At 39.8% G+C, this 22,142-nt stretch overlaps 1 protein-coding gene and 1 pseudogene across 3 annotated transcripts in view; one reads left to right on the forward strand and one right to left on the reverse strand.

Annotated features, from left to right (window-relative positions):
- EYA4 (EYA transcriptional coactivator and phosphatase 4) overlaps nt 1–22,142 on the forward strand; it is a 235,032-nt gene that overhangs the window by 115,382 nt on the left and 97,508 nt on the right. For both annotated transcript variants that reach the window (XM_080929171.1, XM_080929170.1), the window contains exon 3: nt 7,938–7,987. In XM_080929171.1, coding sequence (XP_080785297.1) covers nt 7,938–7,987 — 50 coding nt within the window. The remainder of the gene's footprint in view (nt 1–7,937; nt 7,988–22,142) is intronic.
- Nucleotides 17,962–21,831, reverse strand: LOC308430254 (small nuclear ribonucleoprotein Sm D2-like; annotated as a pseudogene). The gene is made up of 2 exons: nt 21,781–21,831; nt 17,962–18,302 (listed from the first exon to the last, which is right to left on the reverse strand). The product of its transcript is annotated as a small nuclear ribonucleoprotein Sm D2-like (transcript).

Here is a 22,142-nt window from a genome sequence, read left to right on the forward strand (position 1 = left end):
CAATTCTGGGGCTGGGCTTCGTTTTCCCGACACTGCAGAATGGAATTTATTGGCTGCTGAACTTCACACACACACACATGCACAAAACCTACTTTCAAATGCAACTGGAATCTGTTTCAGGTGTTTGGAATTCGAGGTAAGTTACAGTTAGCTTCTGACAGAACCCCTTTCCATGTTACAGCTATGTGGCATTGCTAGACCTGCATTTAACTTGTGAAACTTCTGTCTCACAGCAGATATTTTTTTCTAATTAAGATGAATATATTTAGAGTAAACACGGTAGAATAAATATGTTTAAAGACCGAGCAATGAAGTCTATTTAATAAAATTCTTAATCTGTCCATACTTATAGTAGAAAATAGAATTTGGCTTTGTTTGCTCTAAAAACTTTAATTATGTTAATGGTGGGAGAAAGGCAGGTAAGAAAATAATTTATAGCAGGCGATCCCACTATTGCGAAACTGACAACTTAAGACTCCCCGTAAGAGTTGCATGTTACAAAAGTTTAAAGTCTATTTCCTGCCACTAAAATTGAAGACTGTCTTCTAGGTGGCTTGTTTTGGAATCTTGAGAGGGGAATTCTGCCTTTCATTGGATCTGTGGTGTGCTCACCTTGATAATTCTTACTTTATAAGGCTTAGGAGAGCAGATGCTTTCCTCCAGTTATGGTATTTGATTTTGTGCATTTTTCTGGAACCACAGTCTAAGAACAAGTTTAACTTCTAAGGTCTTAAAATATTTTATTGTTTCCCCCAGACGCACTTGGAAATAAACGTCAGACAGTGTGCACTTTTATTTAAATCCTTGATATAGAAATTTCTGTCTTAAGTCACTAAAACATAACCTTACGTTTGTATGCCGCAAGCTGAGCAGAACATAAACTGCTGTGTGCTCTCTAGCAGGAAGGAGAACTGAGGAGTTCGAGCCCTGAGAGTAGCAAAGGTTTGTCTGATGACAACTACGGAAGGTGGCCCGTTATATTAGTTCTGTCAATGAAGAGTTTCATTTCCAGATTAGGACTTAGAAAGAAAAGGGTTTATTTTAAAATAAAAATTGACCTGCCAGAAATATGTAATGAAAAAAATAGCCTCAAATACATTCCAAACCATTTAGAACATTGTGTAATATGGCAGAAAATGAGTTAAAAATGCACCATATTTTAAGTACAGGCTTTTTGGTGTGATATAAATTTAAATCTAAAGAATTATTCCACATTTTTACAACTTTTTTTAAGTAGCCATTTTAATAGATCAAGAACACAAATTTTGAAAATACAAGAGCCTTCATGTTGTATGGTAACACTTGCATGAATATAGCTAAATTTATAAATATACAATTTAATATTGCCTTTACATTTTTGCTTATACCATACAAACTTGTTTTACATGTTAAAGGATTTACTAGTTGTAAAATGTGGTTTTTCAAAATTCTCATAAGGGGAAGGAGGATGTATAGGAGGAGGAAAAAGTGAGAGAGAGAGGGAGAGAGAGAGAAGAGAGAGAGAGAGAGAGAGAGAGAGAGAGAGAGAGAGAGAGAGAGAGAGAGAGAGAGAGAGAGAGAGAGATTAGCAAATGGATTCAACAGAGTTCCCCAACACAAGCTAGCTCTCCAGAGCGCTGCTCATTTTGGGAGGGCCAGTTATCAGCTACAATCAAAGTGATGTTTGTTGAACTAGAAAGTTTTACACAGTAACTGATATTTACACTTGAAAATGTGATGTCTAATCTTTGTCTGTGGCCAACCTCTTCTGAGACTTTGTGACTAAGATGAACTGACTTTGTGAAGCAGTAGAGAGCTGGGTTGCGTGGACCTGTTGTGCTTGGCAGGACGTGATACATGGGAGTTTTTCTTAACTTTGTGGTCATGACTTTCCAATATCTGGAAAGGGTGTTGTGGGGTAAAAGACATTGCCAAAACATTACTGAGTTTTCTGTACTTAGGGGATGGGGATAAATTATCGAGATTACTTTAAAAGCATTAGTCCTGAGAAATCATAATTCTCTTCCACAGAAGAAAGCCTACCAATAAAGATGCCAATAGGTAAAAGAGGTGGGGCTATTCTTTCCCGTTTCCTTGTGACTGCACAGTACGATGAGCAATATTTCTTTGTTTGTAGCAGATTCCCCCAAATTTGTTTTGTGTTCATTACACAGCATTTCAAAATTCTGGCAGAATATCTCATTCTGATTTTTTGTTATAATAAATTGCGCCTTTCTCCGGATAGGGGGAACTTTTAAAAATAACGAGTAAATGTCAATAAAAGTCAAAAACAAAAAGGAAAAAAACTGACAAGAAACAGGAAGAGACATGGCTTTGATATGTATTGTGAATATTTGTTAGGAGAAGACAAGTCTGTCTAAAATCACATATCTACAGTATTTTATGTAAAACTCTTAAACTGGAAGACCTAGTCTTGTTTCCACACTGGGGAAGGGGTAGAGGATGGGGACTTTCTCCCCTGAGCTGTAATACCACACCTTACAGCATCTCTCAGTTCTTCTTATGGCATCTTAAATTCTGAGTTACCTTTGCCCCATTGGGTGACAAAGAAACAACATACCATTGGGAGGGGTTGAAATATTTCTAAGCAATTCATAGAGCAGGTGTTATTTCTGGCAGATGACAAAGGGCTATGGCATAGCCAAGGAGAAAATAGATGTAGTAAAATTTTAAGGGTTGACTCGGTTTGACATCTGGCTCCATGCTTATGAACAGTACATAAATAATTATGCTTTATTTTCCTGTAATAAGTTATTTTTCAAACACATAGCCTTGTGACAAGCTATCGAGCCATTGGAATGTTATTGTAATGGTGACCGAGGATTATAGACCTAGGGTTTTTTTTCCACTTAAACATAATTTCTCCCCAGTGTGTGATTTTGTTTAACCTCCCTCCCCAAGCCATGGCCCCTACACTGAGCACAGAACCAAATACTGTAGGGGAGTAAAAACTTCTACTTAGTTGTTAGCATTGTCTTCTGTGTGTGTATGTGTGTGTGTGTGTGCTTGTGTGTGTGTGTGGAGTGTATCTTTTTGCATCTATCTGTGTTCATATGTGTGTGGGCACACCTGTATGCACAGTTTGCACTATGCACACACGTACATATAACCCTACTGTTTTTAATCTTTATACTTATTTTGTTTTATGTTATATTTGGAATATTCATTTGTATCTTTGATATATCACTTACAGGAGATTATGTCAGTTTTTCTTTGACTGAAACAGATACAACTTTCTATTATGAGTTAAGAAAAAGTTCCATAATCGTTGCTATTTCAAGAAGTATAATTTTCACTATTTCAGAACATTAAAATATAGGATCATTGCTGTTATGCTGTCTTAGGCTATTCTTCAACTTCATTCAACCCAGTCATAAAGCAGGCGTTACAAAGTAAGCACCTGTTCCTGACACCTTGATTTACAGTGTCTTGTGTGTCATTTGTTCAGCCAGATTCACATGTAGAACACTCATAATTAAAACTGAAGTAAAGACAACAAGTTTGAAGTATTGTTGACAGTTATTTCTTCTGTGGTCCCCTTATTTACAGAGAGTTTTGAATAGGAGAGCTTACATTTTCATAGATGTAGAGCAAAATCTCTCCCACCACTAGTCATAAGGATGAAAATAGTACCTTGTCCATGGCATTGAGAAACTGTCAGCCTTTGATGTTTTTGTCTGAGACTTACAGTTTCAGAACTGATCCTTAATTTTCTCTGTAGAGGAAGTTATCAGATGTGAGGTTGACTTGAAAATATTAACATTTGAAGAATGGCCTTTCTAAAACATCCTTTTCCTTAGGCTTTACGTTATTATTAATGTTCCAGGAACAGGGGACAGCAAGATAAAGGACGAAACAATGGTGGTACTTGATCCCATCTTTCTGAGATTAGTAATATCAAAAGAAGGTCATTTTTGTTCATACACTTTGTCGATCCTTCTGCTTTTTCTCAAGAGATTGTAAGTTTCTCAAAGCACCTAGTGTTTAGAAAACATGAGGAAAATATGTAGTTTGATATTTAGACTTTAAAATGCTTGTCATAATATAAAACATTCTAGAAGTTATATATTCTTGCATCTGAAAATACTATTTGTAATACCAAACTCAATTCTCTTCAACTTATTTTATAGTATGCTTATGTTACTCATGTGAATGCAGCCTAATGGTTTTGAAATTGTATTTGAAGTAGGAAAATGAGTTTGTAAATGGTGATTTTCTGACTAAAATAATATTCACTGCTTTCTCTGTCCCATTGTGTTTCTTTGTTTTCTTCTGTGTTCTTCTCAGTTTGTCATCATTTTTCTGTTTATCACTAGCCTATTCCTCACCCATCACTGCTTGTAGGTCACATGAGCCCCAAAGTCAGGCTCTTCCTGGTCTAAGTCAAGGGTACTCAGTTGAAAACTTATGCAACAATATTTTAAATTTCACAGTGGCTATGTGATAAAAGGAGAAATGAGGGAAAATGCTTTATCAGACCTAATATACTCAAAATTGCATCTCATTTTCCAAAATAAACAATACCGTGATATTTTAGTTTCTCTTGTCAAGATTTAGATTTCTGGATTCCCGTGGGAGCTCTAAGTAGCCAGTAGCTGTGACTGTGTATCATTTCTGGCCGCTCCACTGAGCTGCGGATATCCTGTTCATCTCTGTGCATACAGAGTTGGTGTTTCTCTGGCTTTCACTAATGTCTTGCTATGAGAACATACTAACAGAGAGTAAGTTGTTTTTCACAGCAGTTCTTGACTGTAGTCATTGGGTAGTGGTTCTGGTATAGTAGATGCTAGAGATACCAGATAACCTTTGGAAACTCCTTTCTTTTTCCTTGCCTTGAATTTAAATGTTGCCTACTTTGATTTTTTTTTTCTTGCAACTTTCTTTTAAACAAAAACAGAGATACATGTACAGATTTTTTAAAGCATTTTGACATAAAAATATATGAACATATTTTTGTCGACACTTGAGAAATTGAAGGAGTTGAAGAAGTTCACAACCCCATAACAACAACAATACCAACCAACCAGGGCTCCCAGGACTAAACCTCTATCCAAAGAGCACACATGGATAGACCAATGGCTCCAGCTGCACATGTAGCAGAGGATGGCTTTGTTGGGCATCAACAGAAGGAAAAGTTCTTGGTTCTGCCAAGGCTCCATGCTCCAGTATAGAGAGAGGAATGTCAGGACAGATGGACAGGAGGGGGTTGGTGGATGAGTGAACACCCTTATAGAAGATGAGATGGAGGTATGAGGGGAAACTGGGAAAGGGTTAACATTTGAAATGTAAATAAAATATATCTGATTAAAAAGGCGGAAAAGAAAGTAATAAAAACAAAAACAAATGAAAGAAAGAAAGAAAGAAAGAAAGAAAGAAAGAAAGAAAGAAAGAAAGTCTTATTTTGTGTTTTTGCCTAAGCACACAGTTAGGATGAGGAGAGAATTTTGAAGGTGATTAATGTCTTCATAGCACATCATGATGATGACATCACAGTTATACTCATGTAATATAATATGTATACATTTATGTATTTCAGCCATATCTTGGAAAGAAAGAAAAAAAGAAGGGAAAAGGGAGAAAGAAGGGAGGGAGGAGGCAGGGAGGAGAGAGGGAGGGAGGAAGGAAAGGAGAAAGGAAGGACAATTTTAAAAATAAAAACAATTTATAAATGGAGCATAGGAGAGGAAAGACTTGGTGAAGGCCATTTTTGTTTCCTGGAAATTTAATGTTAGTGCTGGTATTCGGGCAAGTTGTATATCCAGTGTGCAACTTGTCACTTTTATTATTTTTTTTTCTATGTATGTTGTATGTATGTATGTATGTATGTATGTATGTATGTATGTATTTATTTATTTATCTACTATATATCTATCTATCATCTATCTATGTACCTATGTATATATGTTTCTGTCTCTCTATTATCTATCCACCATCTATCATCATCTGTTCATTTACTTATCTATCTATCTATCTATCTATCTGTCATTTATCTATCATCTAATCTTCTACCTACCTGCTTTTTTACATATCTGCAGTCCTAGCAACCTATTTATTGATCTATCTATCTACCTATCTCTCTTTTTCTTTCATTGGTTACCTAGTTAGTTGGGTTTTAGGGCAAAACTCTTACTACATATTTAGTCCATGCTGCCTTTGGACTTGGGTATTCTATGAAAACCAGTATTTGCACCTAAATTATGACCAAGAGTTTCAGCCTTATTTTCAGTCCTGCATGTTTCAAAACAGCTGGAATTTTACTGGGGACAGGCATGGTACATTCTGTGATAGCATGCTCTCCTCTAGAACATATGTCAGTGAGAAGATGCCATTCAAATAGAAGAGTGAGTCCAAGGCTAGTGAAATCAGCCATTGAGGAACATAGTAAACTTTGGAAATATCTAAGTATTTTTAAAGTTTTGTTTAACTTTTCACTATTGATCAAGAAATTAGATAGAGGCTGGGCACAGATTAGTGGTAGAAAAGTGACCTGGAATAACCCCAGTTACAGGTTCTGATGCTGCAGCTGGGAATAAATAAATAAATAATAAGCAAGTAGAAATTAGACCTGACCATGAACCAGGAAGGTTTGGACTTTAGTATAACTGCAGATTTTCAAGGACAGACACAATTGTCAGAATCACATGGACGCATCTGTCAACTGCAACAATCAGTCAGCTTTGCTCAGAAATATCTGCAAACGCCTTTTGTTTCCAGCCTGGCTCCTACTGCTGCTTGGGTCTTTGCTGTGCTCACTGCCCCGCTGCTGACTCACTTAGCGCAGGAGCATCTTCTCCTCTGCTCTCATGAGTGACTCATTTCTGCCCTTTGGCATCCACTGTGCCCCCATTTCCTTTACCTTCTAGGCTGTACCCATTCCTAATATGTAATAGAGCTTTTCAACCCTGCACATGCCCAATTTTCATAAAGTCCTTATACATCCTAAAGTCTGTTTTCTCTCATCTGACCATGAGCTGACTGGATATAATACCATAATACTAATAACCATTGAATGGATACATAACTCTAATAATGGCTAAAGTATAGCAGATTCCTTCCTTTTACTATAAGGTAAAAGCCTAAAAATGCCTGTGCACTAGTTATGAGAACGCGAGTCTCCACTGATGAGTTCTATGGCATCTTCAGTCAGCCCCAAAGTCACAGTCTGGACGAAAGTGGAATGCGCACTCGTGTGATTTCTGGGTGTTCACCTGGTAGTTCTTTACAGGAGCTGGTAGAGGAAACCTATCAGTGGGAAAGGAAATCTGAATCATAATGTCTCTCTGTTTGGTTCTTATTTCATATTTACAAAGCCATCAAAGACATTATAAGTTAAAATATTCATTTCGTTTTGAAAAAAATCGAATTAAATACTCATTTGTGTTTTCAAAAAATAACTTTACCAGCCAACTTCCAGAAGAAAACGCTGTTCTTCCCTCACCTATATTATGGGTTTAAAACCTCAAAGTTAATCTGGAGTTTGTGCATGGTAATGCAAGCCTGTGAGGAAATTATACAATATTCAAACTTAATTGGCCTACTGAAAATGTATTAAATGTTCAGTCAGGATTGAGATGATAGAACTTTAACTTAGTACTGATTTCAACTAGAAGCCACTCTGCTGGCAAAGCATTCTTAGTGGACTTCTGAGCTTCTGACTGAAAAACTTGATTCTTTGGTTTCTTTGTTCTCCCTTCTTCTGGTTCATGGCTGTCTTGGCCAAATATCTTACATGCTAATGGAGCCCGAGGAAGCACATTGTCAGCTGTTCTTGTGACAATAACAAAATGTCATATCTAGTGCCCTAGAGCATGGAAACTATTGTACTGAGGAGTTACTGGGCAGAGCCAGAGGCACTTTGTATTTAAAGAGTGACTCTGAGTGAAGAAGTGAAGAAGTTCTATCCTCGCACGTCAATAACTAGTGTTCTCTTCCTGCAGGTAAAGAAAACGTGCCCAGAATCAGATGTTTCAGAACCTCAGAATTCCAGGTACAGTAATAAAATTCAGTACATCATTAAGAATAATTGCAAATTTTGGAAAATTGTCAAGTTGTTGTGCTCTATACCTGATGGAATGGAGGTTGAAACACTGATGTTTTCAAGGAATGGATGGATGGGTGGATGCATGGATGGATGGATGGATGGATGAATGGATGGATGGATGGATGGATGGATGGATAGATAGATAGATAGATAGATAGTAAGTATGCATATCTGGTAAGAACATTATCAACCACAGAATTCATTTTTTAAAAAGCAAGATTGAAGTCAACTTCAAAGAATAATATGAAAATGTCTAGCAACACTTCAAAAATTTTCCATGGATATTATTTTTAAATTCTTATTTTATTCATTTTAATACTTTCTTATAAAGTGTTTATTTCTGGAATTGTACTTGGTACTGAACAACCATTGAATCTGTTCTTTATTAAACTCCATATTTTTCTGTTTAATGAAATGTGACTGGATTTTGCAAGTACTAACAAATTAAGAATCTCAAAATCAAATTAACATTCTCATTATTGTTCTGGGCGACTGGTAAACGCAATGAATTAAAATTGCCACACCCTTTATATAGGAATTTAGTAGCATTTAGTTGTCTGTGGGTTGGGCCAGATGCCCAACAGATCTGTTCTAAGTCTGTGTACTGTCACTGTCTGCATTTCAAACTCAAGAGTTCAGTTTTAAATGGGCAAGTCAAGGCGTTTATGATTACCATGACAATGAAAAGCACATGTCCTTACCATGCTAATGGTATGACTTTCTCTACATGTTTGAGACATTGTATATTATAACATGCATACTAGTGTACCATGTCTTTTTTCCTGCATAGAATGGATGTAGTGAAGTTTCTCAGAATAACAAAACAACACAAATCTCATTAAATGACTAAGTCTCCCATATTTGCCTTTAAAGAGTCAACGTACACCGTAGGCATCAATTTACCAGTCAAGTAATTATTGTGTGGTAGGACATTCCCGTAATTGATTCTTTTACACAATAAATGATTTTATATATGCTTTTCCTTGAGGCATTTTAAGGGCATATATAATGATACAGAATTATTGATGCCTGGCATTTTGTTTTTAAAATTAGTTGTCAAAATAGGGTTGAATAATTTTTTGTATTAAGGCCTTATGAGGTGGATGAATCATCAAAGTTTTGCCTACAAAGTAACACAATGTGGAATGTATGGGGAGAGGAGAGGCCTATAGAGCCTCTTCCTGGGACACCTCCTTAGCAACTTCACTGCATTTATGACTAACAGACCTGTGATTCATTTGGTAAGATTTATATAAGTAATTGGATAATTTGTGTAACCAACAATGAAGAGACAGTAAATTGGAAGAAAAAGATAATTATCTTTATTATCACCATATCAGGTCAAATATTTTTTGTTTCAGAATTATTATTAGTTGTACTCAGAATCTTTGACATACTGTCATCAAGAACATTTTACACGAGTCGAAAGCTACAGCAACAAAAGGAAGAAAATTGCTTTTAAGATGAATAACGACTGATTTTAAACATTGCTTAAAGCATGTCCTATTATTTAATGTTATATATCTCTGTAAGTTAAAACTGTTAGGGTTCTTTAGAATTCACAATTGTTTGCCATGAGTTAGTTATTTTTTTAAATTACCTATAAAATGGGTAAACTGGGGACTTGGCTTTATATGAACTCTAAAGCTCTAAACAACTGAAAGCAAAAGCTATAAATCGTAGTGAAATTCATCATATAAAGACCTTCTGGATGACCTAGAGATATTTTCTTTTCCTTTTTTTCTTTTTCTTTTTTTCTCTTACAATTTTGAAAAAAGAGGGATCCATGTACAGATTTTAAAGGCATTTTGGCATAACATTATATGAATATATTTTTGTCAGTACTTAATTCTTTCAGAGGTTTGATAGCATGCATTGAAATCCCACTAGTTACCATAAGCATAAAGTACATGTAGGACAGAATGTAACATGGAAACAGTCAGTTTTCTTGGTGTGTATATATTAAGCATAATGATCTTTGAATACCAAAAACTGCCACAAGGCTATATTCTTAGCTCTTGGATTATTAATGATTTAAGGTCCAGGTATACCACACTCTGAGATGGTGTTATACATTTATTTTTTTTCCCTAAGAAGAACTGAGGCTTTCACTTTTTGGCCTTTGTTTTTCTTGAGCTTCATATGGCCTGTGAGTTGTTTCTGGGGTGTTCAGAGCTTTCTGAGGTTAGTATCAAATTATCAGTAACTGCATATTATGTCTGTTCTTTTGTAACTGGGTTACCTTACTCAGGATGATATTTCTAGAGACATTTTCAACTCAGGATGGCTGGTATTTCTCCTGAATGACCTCTACCATGATGCTGCCCAGTGGCCATCAGTTTTGCTGGAAGTCTTAGGACTTAGGGATGCCCAAATTGACACTTAGTTAATAACACTAATCTCTCTCTCTCTCTCTCTCTCTCTCTCTCTCTCTCTCTCTCTCTCTCTCTCTCTCTCACACACACACACACACACACACACACACACAGAGAGAGAGAGAGAGAGACATGAAGATACAAAGAAACAGAGAGACAGAGACAGACACAGGGAGCACTATTTTCAAAGCATGCTATCCTCAGCTTAAATTTTAGAGCACAGGATTTGGTAATAGTATACTGAAGAAATCTAAGAGAACTGAACTCCATATGGAACAATGTATCAGCATAAAATTTACACTAGTGAAAGCACTGCCTGACAAAATGTTGCCCTGCTTAGAGCCTAAAGCAAATGTCACTCATGTATTTAGCTAGCTTTATAGAGTGTTTATCTTGGGTTTGTGATGATCAAAATAGATGCAGATGGGAAATGTTTTTACAGTGGGGAAGTAATTAAGTTGCATGTGGAGACTTAGGAGTATTCTTGGAGTGATATGTGTGTGTGTGTGTGTGTGTGTGTGTGTGTGTGTATGTATGTATGTATGTATGTATGTATGTATGTATCAGCAAATTCTTTGTCTTGCTTGGCCTTAATTTCTCTTTTGAAAAGAAATGCTTTGGCTGCAGATGTAAGTGGTAGATTGGAAAAAAGAGAATTTATAAATGCACGCAGTGCAAAATGAAGCGAACTTGGAAGCAGTGTTCCATGTGTATACTAAGAGCCAAACATCAGGGCTGAACTTGCTGACTCGTAAAACCACAAACTCGATGTTGTAAGGAAAGGGGTAGAACGTGCTTCACAGAAAGATGTACATTCCTTGAACAGCTGCATGTACCTTGCTTCTGTCTCTGTTGGTCACCATGTCCAGAGCACGCTGTTCTTATGTTAACCATAAAATTGGCGCATGGAATTAAGTTCCTAATGTTTTCTCCTGTCTCACCTTTCTTTATGCCTAACCTTCCTACTGGACAGACTGTTGAAACAAACTGAAACATTCTTTTCTCCTTGGCTTTCTCCTGCAGTGCCTGTGAATTCAGTTGTATAAACCTGTGTCTCAACTGGTCTCTTTGAAACTGTTGTTTCTCTTGTTTAACTTAATAGATCACTCCTGGTCAAATGATTGTTGGTTTGTTTAGTTCTTGTTTTTAACAGATGTTTTCAGGAAAGTGTTTAAAAAGAAAACACAAACAACAACAACAAACCCCAAACAATAATAACAAAACCCCCCAAAGTCTTCTGCTTTTATTCCCCTTTATTCCTGGTGGAAAAAGGCAGTGAGTTATCTCATTATTTAATTGCATTTGCTACAAACGTCTGAGAAGACCACCATGTTAATGCCGCCCTATCTTATGTGATGCATTGCTTTTGATCATCTGCTCCTGCCCTTCCTTGCCCTTTCTATTTTGAGACTCTAACTGGCAGAAGGTTTTCGCCAAGCAGAAGTCCGAGGCATAGGAGGAATACAATTAAAGCAAGGCAGTTTGGGAAATCATTGTTCTGTTACTTAAGACACAATGGAAATATACATTTTGGTAAAATTGGGCTGACAAATGAACCCCAGGAAGAATGCCAGCTGTCTGTCTCTGGCAGCTTGGTGTCACCCAGACCACATTACCATCTCAAAAAAAAATCCACTAATGAGACTCAAAGGGGTATTGTTAATGTTATGTGATAGCAGAGGCAAGATGAGAGAATATTGATATTTGTAGTGAGTAAAAGAAGTGGGTGGAGTCCTCTGTGTAATAATAAGAATTGATTCTATTCAATTTCATGTGTTAAAGAAACAGAGTTTACTAAGAATTTAATGGTTGACTGAATGCAACAAAGGCTTTGGTCTCTGTCTTCTTGACCTAGCTTCTGGAAAATGTTGATATAATCAGAAAAACATGAAAAATGAACAGAGACTAAAAATGTGTTCCAATTCATTTCAATTTAATCACTAGTGTCTTAGAAGTTTTAATGAGTTTATTTGCTCAAGGACCATACACTGTTAAATGTACTAAATTCATCTTACTTTTTAAAAGATGCGTGTTTATTAAAAAGCTAACATTTTATGTACAAGCCTAATAAATATCTGAAAGTAATAAAATATGCATCTACACCTCCTCTACCTCAAAACTTATTCTGCCTGCAGTTTTAAAATTTCAATATGACAACTCCATCCTTAAAAGCTAACTGGTTAACAAAAACAGTTATAATGAAGACACACATAAATATTTATTTATTGATTTATTTAACATTCCAGAGTCCCTGTCCCTCCATTTCTCCTATCTCCATCCCAGCTCCCCTTTCCCACAGATTCACCACTCCTTTGTTTCCTCTTTATAAAACAGCGGGTCTCCAAGAAACAACAACCAGACAGGACAAAACAAGATACAATAAGACAAGGAGAAAGTCCTCCTAGGGAATGGTTAAGACATTATATTCTAGGTTGACTCTTTTTTTTTTCTTATAAAGCAACCTATTCATTCAGTGCTTCCAGAATTCTTAACTATTTTCTGTTTACAGTAATTGTTTATCTAAAAATTAAATACTATACTGTTTTCTCGGCATGGAAACCTGAGGGGCTTTAAGGAAATCTTGCCCAGGATTTTACCTTGTCAAAGCAGCATAGCATGTAGCAATTCTGTCTCTAACATATATCTAGATTGTTAATAGGTTGCATTTTCTCGTGTCTTGAAAACCTTCAGGTTATTATTGCAATGACCCATGTTTCTGTCAGTCACACAATGACCCATGTTTCTGTCAGTCTCACAATGACCCATGTTTCTGTCAGTCACACAATGTAGCTTTCGAGCCCCTGCAACTGTGAAAGTATTTCCCGTGCATTGTTACATTGTAAGAATATGCTGTTTTTTAGAATTCAGAAAAATCACTAATCAGAACACAAAGCACTGGGCTCCTCCCACATATTTAAGCCTCTTCTCTCCCATTATAAAGCAAACTTCCTCTGAAAATGATAGATGACTGACGGATGGATAGAGATCCTAAGACTGAGGTTTAATTCTCTTGTGGTTTAGTTAACTCCAGTCATAATACAGCTTAATCCCTTTCTCCCTATCTGGGGGATGTTTTGTCTCATTTTAAAGTCTGACCTCATGTGGATTCCTCTCCATCCTCTTTATTATTTTGGCTGGCATTTGCTGGGGGGGGGGGGTTCTAATTCACTTTGCCTTTTGTGGGCTGTGTTGACAGACTCCTACAGGTGTGGATGCAGCTGGAGCCAGACGAAGACAAATGATGTGCTTTACCTTGAGGACCATCGTAGTCACAAGAGTTAGCATTTCTTGATCCTGTTGGTCACGGGAGCAAACTGAGCAATTTTCTTAGAAAAGTATCCATAGAATTCCTGGCATTGATTGTAACTGAAGATTTAAATAAGCTTCAAAACTCATGTTTCTGTGGGTTTTATCAAGTATATCATCACCAGTCATTTCTTGAATTTCTTTGGAAGTGTTTGGTGAGTTACCTTCACCGGTCAGTGGAGTGTAGAGCTAACCACTTGCTTGCTGCCTGCTTTTTAGAATGAACGAGAAGTTTTCAACCCCTTTGGGGGCCAAAGGTCTCTGTCACAGCAGTCCTGTGAGTCTATGGGGAAACACAGATATTTGCATTATGATTCATAACAGTAGCAAAATTACAGTTATAAAGTAGCATCAAAGATAACTTTATGGTTGGGGGTCACTGAAACATAAGGAACTGTATAAAAGGGGCTAAGCATCAGGAAGGTTGAGAGCCGTTGAACTGGGCCTCCTGGAGGGGGTCTTCCAAAATCAAATGATCATATGAGCACCACACTCATTTCCCGTGAAGTCTTGTATGTTTCGTTTGTTTGTGGAAAGACTCGCTTGTAAATCCCTGGGAGGGGAGAGATGGTCTACAACTCATACGTTACTATCAGTGTCTCAACCCACATACACAGCATTGTTCCACAGCTCTCAGACACCCAGCTTTATGTTTTGATTTTGGTTGTCCTGTCATTAGGGATCTTCGTGCATTGTCTATCTGAAGTTCTAGGGACAGTTCAAGAGGCGCAGTGCCTCAGCAGAGCCTGACGCTGGGCCTGAAGTGGAAAGATACACTGAAAAGACTCGTGATGCTCCTCGATCTACGGAGTTTCCCCTTCATCTTCCCAGATATTAGAACTTCATTTTCTTCATGTGTTATAACTTTCAAAGGAAATAGAATGCTCTCAGAGGGGCAGCATCACAAAGCACCACTGGTAAATGTGGCTTTCAGAAGCCACCGAAGCCCATAACACACCAAGTATTCAAAGTATTCAATGCACCCTGCTCGTCCCCTCCCAGAATGCAGAGCATCCCTTCAAATATCCACCTCCACGTTGTTCACTTTATGTCCTCAGCTTATATAAAGTAAGTTGAAACGACAGGTTCCTCTCTGCTAGGCACAGCCCTATGGCCGATCATTCATTCTGCTAGGAAGGAGACTTATTTCACATGCCAAACATCTATGAACTGGGGTTTGCAAAGTAGAGATTGCCCGTGACACATCTCTAAGTGATGTGACAGCCAAAGATGGATGCAGGAACTGCTTTCTTCCTACATCTCCTTTTGTAAACCTTCCCATAAAACTTTCTAAATCCACCTAAACTGTACGGCTGTTATATAATAGACCAGGCTCCTGCTTTCCAAAACAGTCTGAATGTAAATTATTCTCTTCATTTCCTGTGATTAATCTACTCGTTAGATTGTCTGATTAGTCTCCTTCATATTCTGGTTTAAATCACTTAACTTTCTGAAGGTAATTTTGTCAAAATTAAAATCTAGCTTTAGATTATATTTTTCTAACAAACCCTAAAAGACTCCCGGTTTTTGACACGAATACAAACAGCCAAAATTTAAAGTTGTGGCCTTTTTACAGTCACAGAGAGGTCACCAATGGTTTTCAGACCAGGTAATGACATGATTAAATTTGTGCTTGTGGTGACAGATCATCTGTGGCCCAGATGCTCAGACTGAGGAATGCTAGCCCCAAGACTGGCTTAAGAAGACTGAGAGAAACTCAGCCAATTGAGCTATTTGGAAAAGGCATTGGGCCTTATTTTTCTCATGATTTAGCACATTTTCTAAATTTCTACACTGAATATTTTTTCTTTTCTCTAAATAAGCACATACATGCACACAAATGCACACACTACACACACACATATGTATATATATATATATATACTATTTACACACATATGCACACATGCACTATATATATAAACACTATTTACACAGACACATACACACATGCGCACACACACACACTATATATGTGTATATATATATATATATATATATATATATATATATATATATACAAACACACACACACGATTTACACACACACATGCACACACACATGAATTAGGAAATGGTCAATTTGATCTTAAGAAGGCATGAGGGAAGACGGAGAGCTCTGGGTGCTTCATCCTGACAGACAGCATCCATTATTCTCCTGCAATGAGAAAGTGTCTGACTCCCACACGTTATTGCTGATTAATTGCAGAAATAGCTGTTTCTGGTCACCCTTTCCTGACGTAAACTGACACCTCAGAAATCTTGTGCAAGCAGTATTTCTGGAGCCTGTCAGTTGCTCCATGTTCACTTGGTCGAAGTAATTTACTATGGGAAGTAGAGTGTGTAGTGCCTTATTAATTTTGATTCCAGGAATCAAATCTGATCTTCCATGAGATAAACACATACACAGAATCCCCCAACTCTGTATATACTAACTATACAAAGAATCTAAGGAGCTGGGAAAGAACTCCACTTCTTACAGGGAAACCAAATTGGATGGGACATTAGGTATCTCTAAACACAGACTGAGCCTGGTATTGTACTTCTGTATCCCACAGAGCATTGAGGTTCACACATTCTTTTTTAAAAAGACGTATTTTTCTTTATATATGTATATGTGTGTGTGTGTGTGTGTGTGTGTGTGTGCCTGAGCATTGTATATGTTCGTGTGCATATGTATTTGCTTGCATGTGTAAGTGCATGCCTGTGTATGCCTGAATGTGTGTGCATGCATGTGAGTGTGTGTGTGTGTGTATTGATGCCTGTAGAAGCCAGAAGAGACATTAGATCACAGAGAACGGGAGTTACAAGCCGTGGTGAGTTGCTGGACTTCGGTGTTGGGAGCTGAACACAGATTCTCTGAAGGATCAATGAATGCCGATTTCTCTGAGCCATCTCTCCAGTCCAGGATCTAATGCACCCTATGCTGATTCTTAGCCTGAAGTATGTTTAGCACAGAAGTTATAGATTCAAAGATGGAAGATGCTGGTTTTCACACTTAACATTGACTCAGTGAGGAAAACAAGAGGACCAGGATGGCTTTCCTTCCCAGAGAGCATTTCTAGGTATCTGTGCCCGGACCTTGCTGTATACTGAATGTCTAATGGTGTGTAGAACCCTCCATTGTACAGAGTGGGAATGTGTGATAACGGGATACCACATGACTGAAGGCCACCCCCGGAATACTCCATGACTGAAGGCCACCCCCGAATACTCCATGACTGAAGGCCACCCCTGGGATACTCCATGACTGAAGGCCACCCCCGAATACTCCATGACTGAAGGCCACCCCCGAATACTTCATGACTGAAGGCCACCCCTGGGATACCACATGACTGAAGGCCACCCCCGAATACTTCATGACTGAAGGCCACCCCCAAATACTTCATGACTGAAGGCCACCCCTGGGATACCACATGACTGAAGGCCACCCCCGGGATACTCCATGACTGAAGGACACCCCTGGGATACTCCATGACTGAAGGCCACCCCGGGATACCACATGACTGAAGGCCACCCCCAGGATACTCTATGACTGAAAGCCATGGGGGGGTGGAATTGAAGGATTTCAAGGGACATGACTGTGCTTTTAGAATGCATGGTGGTTAATGAAGCTGGTCAAAAGGGAACAGGGACATCTGTTTTCTTAGAGGTGGGCCTGGGCACAGACTAGTGAGAAAGCGTCTGCCTGGGAAGTTGGTGGAGCTCAGAAAGGACCCCGGTTCTCCTGGTGGGGATTGCTAACCTAAATGGGCAGCGAGCATCCCTATGCATGCACCATGCTGGCCGTGGATCAGCTGAGAAAGCTCCAGCAACAAGCAGATAGGGGCAGGATTGGCACGTCGCCTAGCCTACTGTTTACCACAGCACAGAGCAGGAATCCACAAAGAGCAGTTTCTTGTGTTTTCTGGATTTTGAAGATATTTGCTAGGAGATTAATAAATGAATTGCAGATATTTTCTTGACTGATTGATACTAACTACACAGTAACAGTTCATCTAGCAAACGTTATAAGATGGAGTTGTGCACCAGCAGGCCGGCTCTCTCCTGCACCATTTATGAGCTCTGATATCAGAGCTCCGTTCTAAGTGGACATCTTCAAGCTCCTCCCACAAGGGCTTCAGCTTTTTTGAATTTATTTCAAACAAAAAGCTCAGGGTTTTGTTTTTAGACCACTGTGCAGGGTTCTCCAGGACTTGCGAGAGCAGGGAGCAGGCTCTCAGAAGGCTGCCCTCCACTTTACTTGCCAGCGATGGGTGGGTTCCTTAGCACCACAGTGACTACCCACACAGGACCATATTGGAGGTGCAGCGGTCCTTGCCAGGCTTGGACTTTTTCTTGTCCTTGCCGCTCTTGGGGACCTCAGTCCACATCTCCTTCACATTTTCTAGCACCGTGTTGCAGTGCCCGGCCCAGGAGCTTCTTGTTTTGAGAGTTAATGAGCACTTGCTTGTTAATCTTGACCACTGCGCGAGCGCTGAGAAGGGACCTGTGTTGAATTCCTCTCTCTCCCCCCTCCCCCCCCGCCGCTCCTGCAGCTCCTCTGGGCTCATCTCACTCTTGGGCTTATTGAGGAGACTCTTGGTTTCACGATCACTCCAACCTCCAAGCCCGTTGCTCTAGGCTCTGTGGTGCCAGCTTCCGCTTAAGAACTACACTCTTAAAGTATCTGCAAGGCATAGATGGGTCTATTACAGCCACTGAAAAACTTTGATTCCTAAAGATTCAGTGATGTCTGTCATTTTGTCCCCATGAAATCATGCAATTTCAGTTGTTTTAGGGGCCAGCCATGTTTTCATTTGCTTTTTAATAAGCCCAGGGGCTGAATGGAGGCTCTGTTCCTGTGTTTAGGAGTTTCCATCACCTGATACCTGCTGTCTCTGGATATGCTTAGTGCCAAATAGCTGTCTTTAGGGTCTTAAAATTCTTGTAACGAGAATTAAGCCAGGCTTTTCCTTAAGCTGTAGAGTTCTAATGAGAGAATATTCAACCCAACAATAGCTGGGAAGATGTGTGGGGGGGGGGTGGGGGGGGTGGGGGGTGTGTATGTGTGTGTGTGTGTGTGTGTGTGTGTGTGTGTGACAATGTGTAACTCTACCCACCAAATGGAAGCTGACAACTCAGCATGGGAAGAAATATGGGGACTTCAGTGCTCTTCCTACCAGAGCAGAGAGAGAGAGAGAGAGAGAGAGAGAGAGAGAGAGAGAGAGAGAGAGAGAGAGAGAGTGCTGACAGAGAACAGCCTTGGGGCAGAGGAGACTGGAAAACCATGACCCACAAATGAAAGGGGACATGAACAATGCCGAGGGCTGATTGTGGGGCACTTTGTCATTCACATTCTACACTCTGTGTGCCTTGGAAGTCCCCAAGGACACTGCTGTACCTTAACTCAGTGTTGTGGCTCCAGTTGGTCTTAGTCGTCCTGATGCTCTCAGTGCAGGTTGCGTGGAGTTAGCATCATTACACCTGACAATTATTTCTGTGCAAGATGAGCCACTGTTAGCCAGACGTTTGCTTTAAAAGGATGAACAAGCTTGATTAAAATGAGAGGCACATCAACTGCAAATGCAAGCTATCGATCATTCCCTGAGGGCCACAGACAGCTCAGGGCTTTTGTAGAATGATTTATTTTGTCCACTTGTTTTGAATATTTGGTTAATTCAGTTTAGGAACCTAGCACAATAATTGTCACCTAGCAGGGACCTCACCTCTTAGCACGATCACAGGACGGAATAAGCGATGGTGTATACGTTGATGGGCTTGGGAGAGCCATCTGGACTTTCCTACGCAGCTCTATCTGCTGTGGGTTGCTATGTGCATAGCAACAGTGCGCTTTCAACGCTATGTGCAAACAAGGTCAAACTGGAAAATGACCTGCAATGTTCTATAAAAGTGGGGTCACTTTGTGATCCGGCTCACTCTAGTTTAACGCCCTAACCAGTACTTGCTCTCCCCATGTCCCCTTGGTGAGGCACAGCTCATTTTAAAGAAAACCTGTTATACAATGTTGGTGTCATCATTAATAAACATTGCTAAGGAAAATGGAACAATGGCCCAGGTTATCTTTCTATCCTTCCTTCCGGCCCTCTTTGGATGACACTCATAATAGAGTGCGGTACTTTTATTTTTCAAAACACTGTGCCATGGATGGGAAACACTCCTCAAAGCACAGGAATTGGGGTCAAGTCTGTCGTGCGTATCTGCCCACTAACTGCCCACACACTGTTGGGTCAGTCAGCGGGGGCAGCATGACCCTGAAAGTCTCTGGATCAAGTGCAGTTTGGGCAAACAAAGGTTCAGAAAGCTCAGTTAGTGAGGGCAACCTCTGGAGGCCCAGGATGAGTCCTCTCCTTTACTGATCTTAAAGTCATTCTCCCCGATGGCCTCTGGTAGTTAACTGGGTCTGAGCTCCTCCAGACACCTGACTCTGCAACAAGAACACCCCTTGAGTACCAGCTGCTAAGCAAAGCTCATTAATACCTCAGAAGAAAACCCAAGGTCAGTATCCCAGAAACAGTGCTGCTTAGACAGCTCCAGACCCCAGTGCAATATCCTTCTGTGAACCTGAGAGAATGTTTCAGATCCTCTGTAAAAGGCCTACTTATCCGTCATATTTTCACTCTTTGCATTTGGGTTCAGTTGATTTTTATTTCATAAAAAGACTGTATTTCTTTTATGCAATAGCAATGAATGATCTTTGAGGAATATTGAAAATAGCTGGCTTTTAAAATAATTGACCAGTTCATGATTGCTAGCTACCCTGGACACAGCGAAAGAATATTTGCAGCCTACTAGTGTGTGTGTGTGTGTGTGTGTGTGTGTGTGTGTGTGAGAGAGAGAGAGAGAGAGAGAGAGAGAGAGAGAGGAGGGGGGAGAGGGAGAGGGAGAGGGAGAGACAGAGACAGAGACAGAGACAGACAGAGAGAGAAAGAGACAGGGAGAGAGAGATACAGAGAGAGAGAGGAAGAGAGAGATACAGAGAGAGAGGGGGAGAGAGATACACAGAGAGAGATACAGAGAGGGAGAGGGGGAGAGAAAGATACAGAGAGAGAGAAAGAGGGAGGGAGGGAGGGAGAGAGAGAGAGAGGGAGGGAGAGAGAAAGAGTGTGTGTGTGTGTGGTGAGTTGTGTGTGGTATATGTGTGTGTGGTGTATGTGTGTGTGTTTCTGGCATGTGTGTGCTATGTGAGTGAGTGTGTATATTTAAGAGTATGTGTGTGATATGTGTATTTATGGTGTGTGTGTATGTGTGTTTATGGAGTGAGTGTATGAATGTGTGTTGTGTGTGGGGGGAGTATGTGGTACATGTGTGTTGTGTCTGTGTTGTGTGTGTGCTGTGTGTGTGTGTGTATGTGTGCATGTGTGTGTGATATGTGTGTTTATGGTGTGAGTGTATGAGTGTGTGTTTTGTGGGGGGTGTATGTTATATGTGTGGTGTGTGTGTGTATGTGTGTGTGTGTGTGTGTGTGTGTGTGTGTGTGTGTGTGTGTGGTTTGGAGAATGCATGGTGTACTCACACAGGCCAGAGGTTGGAGGCCAGAGTTTAGTGTCTGCATGACTCTCTTTAATCATTTCAACACCTTAGGTTTTGGAACAAGGTGTCTCACTGACCCTAGAGCTTGCTGTGTTGGCTGGAGTAACTGCCCATCCACCTGTCTCTGCCTCCCACCCCTGCCCTGAGCTACCAAGCCCAGGTTTTTCTTTACTGGTTGCCAGGAAACCAAACAGGTCTCTATGTCCTCAGCCTTAGAACTGACTTCTTTTACCTGTTTGTAAAACAAACCCCACATATTAGACTCATTTTCTTGCTTTTCCCCTATGGTCCTATACTGAGGACCCATTTAATTAAGCCATCACATAGAACCTGAATTTATTAACGTTTCCGACATCTGCCGTCAAATGACCAATAAGACACACATAGTGAGGAAGGATTTATTTCATGTCATTGTTTGAAAATGTGGTTCATTGTGGAAAGGAGGCACAGTGGCCTGGGAATACTGAGGCTGCTCACACCGTGCCCTGAGTCAGGGCAAAGAGCGAGTCGAAGGCTGGTGCTCACCTCACTCCCTCCTCCTGACGTGAGCCCCAGCACAGTAGGCATGCCAGTCATGCTCAAGGTGCTTCCCCTCCTCCTAAGCTCATCTTGAAACCAGCCTCATCTCTCCAGAATTCACATCTGAGTGACTCTAAAGTCCAGCCAAGTTGGCAATGAAGATTAATCATCACAGACACAGTGCTTTGTGCTTAAATCACAACTTAAATTGGAATAAAGAGAACGGAACAAGAAACTGCCCTTGTCTCCTGGTCAGGAATCAGTTAAAGTGTGATTTGCTTTCTAGGTGTGCCATTCCTAAGAGTGACCAAACTGACTTTAAAGCCAGAAACTACAAATTAATTGTATGTGCATGTAGGAAATACTGA

The sequence above is a fragment of the Micromys minutus genome, assembly GCF_963924665.1.
Source record: "Micromys minutus genome assembly, chromosome: 15".
NCBI classification, from domain to species: Eukaryota; Metazoa; Chordata; class Mammalia; order Rodentia; family Muridae; genus Micromys; species Micromys minutus.